This window comes from Schistocerca americana, chromosome 1, assembly GCF_021461395.2.
Source record: "Schistocerca americana isolate TAMUIC-IGC-003095 chromosome 1, iqSchAmer2.1, whole genome shotgun sequence".
NCBI lineage: Eukaryota > Metazoa > Arthropoda > Insecta > Orthoptera > Acrididae > Schistocerca > Schistocerca americana.
The window spans coordinates 275348500-275360500 of NC_060119.1; the positions used below are offsets into that span (position 1 = coordinate 275348500).

A 12001-nucleotide genomic window follows, 5' to 3' on the forward strand; every position below is an offset into this window, starting at 1 on the left:
GGAAGCATGATCAGTGGCCTGAAATACATGTGATAGATATAATATGCTGCCGCATTACATTTCGTTGTGTTTCTCTCTTTCCCTCTCTCTCTCTCTCTTTAAGGTTAGAAGCAACTTCTGTAGCACGAACGATAAGCTCACATTACGGAACTTGTGCAACAAAAGTTGCTTCTAACCTAAAAAAAAACAAGAGAAAGACGCGACAAAATGTAATATATCGGCGTATTGTATCTACCACACAATACACTTACTGTATGTATAGAAGGAAAAATGTATTTCAGGCCACTGACGATGCTTCCCAAAGAAAAAAAGCGAAACGCGTATGGCAATAAACAAAATTGCCTTCATTTGGTTCCATAGACGGTAGATACCTCCACGATATTAAAGGTATGCATAGTGAAGAGCGTAACGTGTGTTGCTTTCTGCCACTCAAATTCGCGTATGATTATCAATCTACGTCTGTCACCCAGTATTGTTGTTACATAGCAAGTATGTTAAATTTTTTCGCCAAAGAATTGAAAGGCAGACAGTTTACATAACATCATCATAGCAAACACTCCTTGGTCAATTTTCAGTCTGCTATGATAATGGAGGTATAATACGGCAAGTTATGTTGACGTCACAAAGTTGAAGCTATCGTCCGCCATGTTAGTAGCTCCAAACATTAGCTTCTGGTGGAAGTGCGTTGATAAAAAAATAAACAAAAAGAAATTGCCAGCTAATACCATCTACAGGCTTACTAGTCCTAAAGGACTCACATTCCATTCTGAAGTGGACACGTTCAAGTGATATGTTCTTTTATGTATCTGTATTTTACTTGTGCTTGTTGCTCTCAACATAGTGCTTTTATTTCTGTAATATGATTTTAGATTTCCAGTCATTATAACTTGAAGAGCGCTCTGGTCAAACGCCGTGAAAAGGAACAATTGTAAACAATTCAGACATAGCAAAATATGTTCTCAGCATTTTCGGGAAAAGGACATAGACGGAACATAGTTTAATCAGTCCTTTTACGTCACATGCTGCGCATCTTGGATACTCGAAAGGAATAACAAAATCAAAGTAACAATATCGAGGCTAAATGCGTCGCATTAGAGAATCAGAAAATAATATGCCTTTAAGACCAGAAAACGTCTGAATATGCCGTCCTCACGCTGTGCTATTCACGAAAGCAATGGAATATTTACTATTCAAAGCAACTGTTGGGTGTTCACGACAGAAATTAGAAAGAAGAATCAACTGTAAACAGTACTCTGCTAATGTATAGGGGTTACTAACATGGCGGCGCCGGCTTCAAAACAATGTACAGCAGAAGTCTGTAACGCAGCCACATCTCCTTACTGTTCCTCCATGGCTGTGATTCAGTTTTGTGTACTCTTTGGTTTTAAACTCTGCGGAGAAGAAATTTAATTTATGTGATACATAACAACGACACTGAGTGACTGATGTACAGTGGAAGCATTTGGGAATTTCAGCTGGAGACTGCAGCACGCATATTGCTATCGTACTATAAGCTCCTTTAATATCTTTACCCCATCCGCCACGTCACTCACTTCAGTAGTTCTTATTAACAGTGCATGTCACACCTTAACTTCTTGGCCGTCTCACATGCTGCTTCACCTAAGTGTTAAGCTTACCACTAAGAACAACCATGTGAACGACCTGAAGGTGTTGGTTAACTATAGAAATGCATAGTAGGTTAAATACAACTTCGTGACTGACGCAGTATTATATATTTTTTCTACTGCAGTTAAAAGTCGCAGTCCTCAAGTACAGTCCATAATGAGTGTAACCGGACTTCCCTACCGTTCTACCACGACTCTCTCTATCGACGGGAAACACTGGATGGCCTGAGCGGGAAAACATTTTTTTAAGCCTCCAGGGCAGAGTTCCTCATCTACCGCAGCTACATGTACGTGCATACTTTGCAAATATGAAAAGGGTCACTTAGCACTGTACCGCACGCTAGGGTTTCCTCCCGTTCCTATCACACATACGGCGGGGGAACACAGACTGCTTCAACGCCTCTGTGCGCCCTGACTCTAATCTTTCCGTTACAATTATAAAAAACTTAAAAAATGAATAACCAATGTCCAAAAGCAAATTAGGTCCATTACGCCAGTGATTTTCTTACACTTCAGAATAAAAGGAACCAATCAAATAGGGAAATCGATTCAAAATAATCGTCATTATTTATTTCCCAATGCTATCAGTTGAACTGCACAAATTCATTTACGATTCCACTCACAGTTCACAGTATTTGAAACTCATCAGCACAAAGCTTCAGTTAAAATTTATGTGCGATAAATGTTGATAATACGAAAAAGATTTTGTAGGCTGCCTGTGTCACAGTCTCACGGTGCAGAGCAAAGACAGCGTCACACGTTGTATACAAAATCGTACGCACAAAACAGACACTGATTACACAGTAATTTTAACTGTTGATGGAAGTTTAACACTTAAACACATTAGAATTGTAACTAAAACGACCAGTTACCGATGGAAGTGTATTTCAACTGACATTCACAGCAGTGTTAAGCCCAACACAAACTGTTTTACCATTTGCATTTATACTCGTTAATACATGAAAAGGTCAATTCTTTAATCAAGGCATTACAGCAGACTAGCACCACAAATTTTAGACGTATGGCCGAAAGCAACACAAAATTTTCAGTCGCCTGGCGATGGGAATCAGTTTCTCGGGCATTTGGAAATGAAGGTTGGAGTTGAACGTCTCATCGACATCCATGTCATTAGAGACGGATCATGAACTGAACACGGATGAAACAATAAATCGGCCATGGCCTTTTTCCAGGAATCTCCCCGATATCCAGATTCGATGATATTCAGGGTAACCAAGAAAAGCTTAAAAAATGGTGGTCGGGCAGGGCTTAGAGACCTGCTGCTGCCGAAAACCAGTCTGCAGTGTCTTGACCGCTCCACCATTTCGCTGCGCCGTTGAGCATTTGAGGAACGCTGTGTGCATGTCTTCCGTCGTTGACATATCGAGCTCTAAGCGGATATTTTTCAGTCTGATGCGCATATGATAATACCCAGCGTGTCTTCCATTTTTCCACGAATGTCGATTTATTTCATGTTATAACACATTTGTATCTCGTACAGTTTTAAATTTACTTAACACGTCTCGACACAAGTCCCAGAAATAACTGGAGTACATGCTGGGAATTGCGTGTACACTAAACTGGAAACACATCCGAGGCGACAGTTTCCACGGAAGAACATTTAAAAACATTGACTGCCCAATGGCTGCATTTCGTAGGAGCATATTTCTATAATCAGGAAACAAAAAAACTGATTAAGTGTTAGTTTTCTCCTGTGTGTGTCTCCACAGTATCGACGTAACTTCCTAACGCTGGAATGCATTTTTATGTCCACCGCAGGCTGTCAGATTTTTTTTTTTTTTTTTACAAATGAACTATTTTGAACTATTTATTACATTACTGGCCACACCCGAAATTAGTCAATAATGTACCGGGGCGTTGTAATTAAAGTGCTGCTGCTCATGGAAGTCCAGTGTGAGCAAAAATTTGTTCTCATTCTGGAGAGCAGGTGCAAATCTGGTACTGTACACTTTTTCAATGACGGTACGACATCCACGCTGTCATTTGAAAACTCGTAATGTGAGTGAACAGAAGGGGTATCGAGAAGAGAGAGCGTGCGCTGTTAGTGGGACTGTTTTATATGAACGGCTGCAATTACAGGGCAAGATTGAGAGTGTATCGCCGATTGAAAGGTCTGAAGAGAAGCCTGATGTCACTATTTGGTATAAAAAAGATGATAATGTAATCTGGAAACATGTTGCTCATATTCCGCCGGAGTAATTGCGAGCAACTCTTGATCGCGTCGTTTTACGGATGCATCATCTTGTCGATGTGCTTATACTGGACAAATTGTGTAAGTGACGGTTAATAATAAAATCAACATTATGGCTTTCTCATTTATTTGACATTTTCTGTCCACGTCGCGTTCCCAATTAATTACATATGGAAGCATTTCTGTACGTCTTTCTCGCATTCACAGCACCAGATAAGCACCTGGGGGCCAAAATTGGAATTATTTTTTCAAGCGTAAAACGGTTCCGTATTAACGCATTTGCTTGTCTACCAAGCTTCTCTGCCATACGATAAGTACAGCCCACAGTGGATCTTCCCGAGTAGCTGCACTGTACTTATGGCCACCCGGAACCTGCATGATGCAATAACCTTCATCTGACTACAGCGGGATGCGTCCTTTGAAAGTGGACGCCCGACTTCCCCATCCTTCCCTAATCCGATGGGACCAACGACCGGCCTGTTTGCTCCCTTCCCACAAATCAACCAACCATCTGAGTAATTTTTTTTGTTTCTGACAGTCTACCCGTTACCATAATGGTCAGTAACGCATTACATAATGATGTAATGCCGTCCATCTATATTTAAAAAAATTGTTACAGCGTACGGTGGACATAAAATTTTTTTTCGCATTAAGAACCGACGGAGTACATCGAAAAAGTTCAAAGAAAGACAGCACGTTTTATTTTTATCGCGAAATATGAGAGAGAGTGTCACAGAAATGATACAAGATTTGGGCTGGAAATCATTAAAAGAAAGGCGTTTTTCGTTGTGACAGAATCTTCTCACGAAATTCCAATCACCAACTTTCTCCTCCAAATGCGAAAATATTTTGTTAACACCGACCCACATACGGAGGAACGATCACCACGATAAAATAAGGGAAATCAGAGCTCGTACGGAAAGATATAGGTATTCATTCTTTCGGCGCGATATACGAGATTGGAATAATAGAGAATTGTGAAGGTGGTTCGATTAACCCTCTGCCAGGCACTTAAATGTGATTTGCAGAGTATCCATGTACATGTAGATGAAGAAATTGATTCCACGTTCATATGTGTCAAGTCGTTTTGTAATGCCTCGATAAAAGAATATGTCTTGTTCTGAAATAAATACGTGCGACTTAATTTCTGAATACCTATCAAATAGTTTCATGAAAAGGGATCGATCCTATTGCCTATACTACACAGCTTTATTACAATCACCATAGAGCATTAGGAACGAAATATGTGACGAAATATTGACGGCGTCCTGCACCGCATGTGAACGCATGTTCAATTAGATGACAAACCTCTATGGTATTTTAGTCTCATCATGTGAAGACACAAAAACTGACTAATAGTACGCTATTATTCCACGCATCCATATTTACATAGGTTTATATTACCATCAAAAATTGGTCACTTCCTAAATCGAGAAGTATACGCAGCACATAGGTCTGACACAGAATTGGAACTATTAATACTTTGCAACTATTTATTAGAGCACTGAACTTGCGATGAGTGTACGATCTGATATGTAAAGATTACGCCGTTCTGGATTTCTAATATGTTGACCTTACTGGGATTTTAATCACAAACGCCAACTCCAGGTTTCTAGAAGAAACAGCTACAGAATTTCAAAGAGCTTCTCTCCAAATTTCACCAACCAACAAATTGAGTTCTCTGAAAAGGCTTACACCTAGTGATAATGGGCAAAATCCATTGGGAGACATCGTGCTCGTAACTAACCAGCCGCCTTCACTAGCAGGAAATCCCCTAGGAGAGGCGGCCAAACTCTAGTAGGTATGTACTTTGCCCAGTACCTGCGTTCTAAAGTCATGCTCCTGATGATGAGCGGCAGTGCACAGCTAGAGCGGTGCCATACCAGCAGCGAGCAGCCCTCTGCAGTTAGGTGCAACAAGCTGCGTCTACGGAGCTCTACTGTAGCCGCCACATCTGGTGCTGCTGCCAACAACTACAGCTACTACTACGTATCAGAGCAGGCACTAACATGCAGCCCAAGAGTGAGCATTTAAAACACAGCAAGCAGCGTGCAAGAGAGGCAGAAGCGACACACACAGACACCAGTCACCGGAGCCCGCCATCCGCTATAGCCTTACAGCTCCGTCTCCATACAACACACACTACTTGTTAGAATTCAGATACTGTCTGTTAGTTGTAGTTTTCTGTCTAATCTATTCTTACACCAGGAAAGGGATGATTTAAGTCAAGTTAATTATATATTGCTCCAAATTTTAGTTATCATTACAGGAGGAGTGTAAATTTCTGTACGTGTAAGAGATCATGTACGTCTCACATAAAAGACAACGCAGACACGGCTGACTCCTAATGCAAACGCAAATGGGGTACTCATATTTTATTCTATTGTATTTCTGGACTCCTCATGAATCACTTACATAAATATATTACCGAATCAAAAACAACTCCTTGTTTCGAGGTTGCAACAAACAATACATCGGATTACAAAGCTATTTTCAAACAGCTGATGAATAACGGGCAGCTTAGAACATCGCACAGACAAATATTTTGGGAGATAACTATCTTGCACAATAATGAGAACAGTATGCAAACACTTAACTCAAAGTGGAGAATTTTGATTTCCATTTTCACTTTGGACAGAAGTTTTCCAAGTGTTTTCACGTGTTGCTCCTCCACGTGAAGCGATATGAAATCAACGCGATCTCTCCCGTGCTCTGCGAGCATTTATTTACTTCACATTATTACAATTGCGCCTTCGTGGCTCAAAGTTTTTCACAACATTTGGTTCAGTTCATGTTATTCAATCATACTCCAATCTTCCTATATTAAATTGTTGAAAATCCAATGTTACACTTCAATACGACAGAAATCTAAGACCTCATATCGAAAATGGATGACTATTTGTTTCGCAGTCCATGGTTCCACGCGTTTTTCGTACAAGACTTCTTTAAGATATATCGGGTGAGGGTAGGGTGGGGGGGGGGGGGGTGGGGGGGGAATAAAAAAGAATTTTAGTTCTTTGTCGTATGATGGGGGGGGGGGGGCGGCCGGCCAGGTACTGAATTGCTTTCACAAGCTCGAGTGAATCGCATTTTAGTTACGGCGTCATTTACTGGTGCACTAACGGTTCGAGCCATGATTCTCTGTAGCTACAATATTCCCGCCCCCTGCAAGTCTCTTCCCTGGGCTTTTTTTTTTATATTTTGACAATGCTTTACCGGGTATCGTTTTTTCCTTCTTCCTACATCCTGTGGACTGGTTCACACGACCATTACTGGCGCGACTCACAATCAAGTTACATCTGACCCCCGTTTTATCGTGGCACTGTTCACGTAGATAAAGCATTGTAAAGGTTCCACAACTCATGGTCGAAGGGTATCAACGATAATATCCCCTGATGACACTGATATTCTCATTGAAAGTGAGGAGGAATTGAACGGCCTCTTGAATAGCACGAATAGAATAATGGGCACACATTATGGATTGAGAGTAAACCAAAGAAAGACGAAAGTAATTAGGAGTAGTAGAAATGAGATTAGTGATAAACGAAACATCACAGTTAGGGATAAGGAAGTAAAACAAATGAAGGAATTCTTCGATAAGAACGGAGGAAGAAATGGATCGAAGATAAAGTTGAGACTGAATGCATCTGCAAGAAAATGTAACTGCATCAGCTCACTAGATCACCAACGCCTGATGTACAGGTGGGATTTCTCCATTACGTTGGCCGTCATTCCAATATCGGAGAGCCTCGGCAGTACTGAGGCTAACAGAAGGGGAAAACCAAGGTGGGCTGAGGCATGAACTGCAGTTTGTGTTACGGAGGGCACTGGACTAGGGTACCTCATGCAGCCAAAATGCCAGATGGCGCAGTGGACAGCGCATCTCCTTAGGAAACAGGAGGCCTGGGTTCAAGTTCCGACTTTAGCGTTTGAGATGTGCTATAGAAAGATGTTGAAAATAAGGACTGTTAAGATACGAAATGGGCAGGTTCTCCGCGGAATCGACGAGGAAAGAGACTTATGGAGAACAATGACTATAAGAAAGGACACGATGACAGGAGATGTATTAAGACATTAGGGAATAAGTTCGATGATACTAACAAGGGAACCTCCCCATCGCAGCCCCCTCAGATTTAGTTATATGTTGGCACAGTGGATAGGCCTTGAAAAACTGAACACAGATCAATCGAGAAAACAGAAAGAAGTTGTGTGGAACTATGAAAAAATAAGCAAAATATACAAACTGAGTAGTCCATGAGCAACATAGGCAACTTCAAGGAAAGTCTGAGCTCAGGAGCGCCGTGGTCCCGTGGTTAGCGTGAGCAGCTGCGGAACGAGAGGTCCTTGGTTCAAGTCTTCCCTCGAGTGAAAAGTTTACTTTCTTTATTTTCGGAAAGTTATGATCTGTCCGTTCGTTCACTGACGTCTCTGTTCACTGTAATAAGTTGAGTGTCTGCGTTTTGCGACCGCACCGCAAAACCGTGCGATTAGTAGACGAAAGGACGTGCCTCTCCAATGGGAGCCGAAAACATTTGATCGCGAGGTCATAGGTCAACCGATTCCTCCACAGGAAAACACGTCTGATATATTCTATACGACACTGGTGACGGCATGTGCGTCACATGACATGAATATGTGGTCGACCCACCTAACTTGTACACTTGGCGAATGGGTAAAAAGATTCTTCTACCTTGCCCGATTTAGGTTTTCTTGTGGATGTGATAATCACTCCCAAAAAAGTGATGAAAGCAAAAGAGTTTGTCACATTAACTGCAACAGATGAATGCAACAGTTTCACAGTCGCACAGTTTTCCCTGTGCTCTGTCAAAACATGTTTTTAACGTTTTCAAATTTTTCCGTGTGTAGACCGTCAAATCCTGCATATGTCCAAGCAAATCTGAACATGTCCTGGAATATTGGAGAGCGAAGTTGATTATGTGTGAGTGCCTGAACTTTGATAATTGTCTGAAAATAAAAAATTAAACTTTCCACCCGAGGGAAGACTTGAACCAATTACCTGTCAGTCCGCAACTGCTCACGCTAACCACGGGACCACGGCGGTCCTTAGCTTACATTACCCTTGATGTTGTATATCTTGCGCATGGACTACTCAGATTGTATATTTTGCTTATTTTTTCAGAGTTCCACGCAACGTCTTCCTGTTTTCTCGATTGATCTGTGTTCAGTTTTTCCAAGGCCTATCCAATGTGCCAACTTATAACTAAATCTGAGGGGGATGCGATGGGAGGTTCCCTTGTAAGAGGGAGATGTAACGGCGACACACTGTAGGGGAAGACAGAGATTAGAACATATCAAACAAATAGTTGCTAACGTTAGGGAAATGTTACTCTGAAAGAAACAATTTGGCTTTGGAGAGGAATTCGTGGCGGGCCGCATCAGGTCAGCCACAAGAATTATGAATAAAGAATAAGAGGGGTGGGGAGGGGAGGGGATGGTAGAGGAATTCAGTTTTAGAGAAACATGTTTCGAAGCAGTAGAACTACCAGTTATTTCATCCATGACGTAAGGACTAAAATGAGAATTATTCACTCTGAGGGTGTGGTGGCTTCGGTTCGAAACGAAGCACTAGGGAGTTTCGCAGAAATAAAACGATTCCTCTTATCAGTTATTGTCCGATCAATACGGTTTTCCATAAGCAGTAACACCCATACTTACTCAGGTGTTGTGACTAGTAGCTCTGTCATAAAACACAGCTTTCGTCAGACCTGACAGGGCGAGAGCATCTGTTCTCAGGGTCGTGTCAGACGGGAACTTCCGCAACAATTGTGTGTGCCGCGTGGCAAGGCTGACTGGAGAGAGGCGTACGCTAGAGCTATAGCTAGGACGGGCACAGCCATCTACGCGCTGCGGCGGCGGCGCGGCGGCTACCTGAGTGGTATCTCTTCTCGTTGTGCGTGACACGCCGCTGCGTTCGGCGCTGGCGGGGCTGCTGCCGGCCGGACGATGGAGCTGCCAAAACAACAACAGTCACCACTACCACACTCTGACAGCGCAGCCGGCCACCACACACTGCCACACTCGCACCAACGTCACAACACCTCACGGGGAGCAGAAAGGCCGCCATCGTATGTCATGACAACTGACACTTTACTCAGAACGGGACCCCAACCAGGAACTCCTGACTTCCGCGAGCAGTCGCCTAAACAATCAACACTATGTGAGTTCGCTTCCAGTGCTGACTCAAACTTCCGCCTCTGCACAGTGGAAATTACAAGGCAATTATTTACGCTGCCTGACGAGAAAATGAAACGAAATGACACTTCAAGGGTTGAGAGGGTATGTGATATTATTTCAGTGATTACAAAAGCGAATCAAATTTACAAATGACTTAGTGAAATGAGTCGACTTATCTTTACGGTGTTGCACCCCCTTCGATCAGGATGCCTGCACTGATTCTATTGGGTAGTGTGTCACAACACCGTTCTACCCTCTCCCGAGGCAAGCTGGCCCCCAACTGATACACCTGATCCTTGATATCCTGGACACTTGCACTGGGAAGGAATTGACGTCCGAACTGGTCTCACACACGTTCTATCGGGTGGAGAAATGCGGATCTTGTGGTCGACTTCAGTACCTCGACATCATACAAATAGTTCGAAGAGACAAGTGTCACGGCAAGACGAGCACTGTTCTGTTGAAAAGTGGCACTACGATAGTATCGTATCACAGTTAACACATGAGGACGCAAGATGTGGGTGACAAAACTCTGTGCCATCAGAATACGCTCAACAACTAGCAGCGCTGATCTGAAGTCATATCCGATGGCTTCCAACGGTGCCTCCCCAAAACGTACGAAAGATTGTACTTTTCCACAGGTCGCTAGCATACTACCCGACGATGGTGATCTAGGGTAGTACAGAACCGCAGTTTATCGCTGAACACAATGACGCCTTTCATCATCAGTCCATATTCCTCAGTCGCCGGCCGCAGTGGCCGAGCGGTTCTAGGCGCTACAGTCTGGAACCGCGTGACCGCTACGGTCGCAGGTTCGAATCCTGCCTCGGACATGAACATGTGTGATGTCCTTAGGTTGGTTAGGTTTAAGTAGTTCTACGTTCTAGGGGACTGATGACCTCGGAAGTTAAGTCCCATAGTGCTCAGAGCCATTTGAACCATTTGAATTCCTCGGTCACGGCATCACTCTAAACGACATCCGACCACGTCTTCTGATTCCTTCACTTTTTCTGTTACGTAGCGTACGTGCTCACCGCTTCTGGCCTTGAGAATGGCTTAAATTAGGCGATGAAGAGAATGCACAAGATTTTTAAAGTATGCCATTCGTACCAGAAGCCCCTCACATTCATGTTTACATCCCGTAGAGCTACACCACTGCGCGTATGTTGACTGCTAATTTCTACCCGCTGTTTCAAATAATCCCAGACATTTTCTATATGATTAAGATCGAACGTTTAGCGGGCGGGTCGAGAAGCGACTGAGTCCCAGGGTGTTCATCACACCAGGTACATACCCTGTATGTACGCAGCCGTATGAACACCACTATTATCACCTTGGAAGAAAGAAATGATTCAAATGGCTCTGAGCACTATGGGACTTAACTTCTGAGGTCATCAGTCCCATAGACCTAGAACTACTTAAACCTAACTAACCTAAGGGCATCACACACATTTATGCCCGAGGCGGGGTTCGAACCTGCGGCCGTAGCGGTCGCATGGTTCCTGACTGTAGCTCCTAGAACCGCTCGGCAACACCGGCCGGCACCTTGGAAGACGGGACTCTCCATAGCACATTCGTCATCAAGATACAAAAGAAAGCGCACCATCTGGCCACCGAGAATGTTTCAAAATACAATGAGGACCACATTTACGGTAAGAAAACACTGGGCTCCAATCATAGGTAGATAAGCACCCCTAAAACGTCTCGGTACCACCTTTGACCTCATCGGATAGTCCGTTCACGTGACGCATCATTTGAAAAGAGGCAAAATTACGACTCATCGGACAGCACTAAGCGCTTCAAGTTCGCTTCTGTCGAGTTTCCGCGTTGTTCTGTCCAGTGAAGACATGTAGCCTTAGGTAACGCCGTGAGCACTGGGGTTTTGTGAGCTACACAACTTCAGATCCCCATTGCACGTAGTTCCTTTCGCAATTGTCGCCCGTAAACTGTTTGAAATTCATCAGTACTTACT

The 12001-nt window shown here is 43.2% G+C and overlaps 1 protein-coding gene across 1 annotated transcript in view; it reads right to left on the reverse strand.

Moving 5' to 3' along the window:
• Nucleotides 1-12001, reverse strand: part of LOC124593688 (disco-interacting protein 2 homolog C) — a 624780-nt gene that overhangs the window by 210803 nt on the left and 401976 nt on the right. The window contains exon 3 of the mRNA XM_047131994.1: nucleotides 9724-9804. Within this exon, the coding sequence (XP_046987950.1) occupies nucleotides 9724-9804 (81 nt within the window). The remainder of the gene's footprint in view (nucleotides 1-9723; nucleotides 9805-12001) is intronic.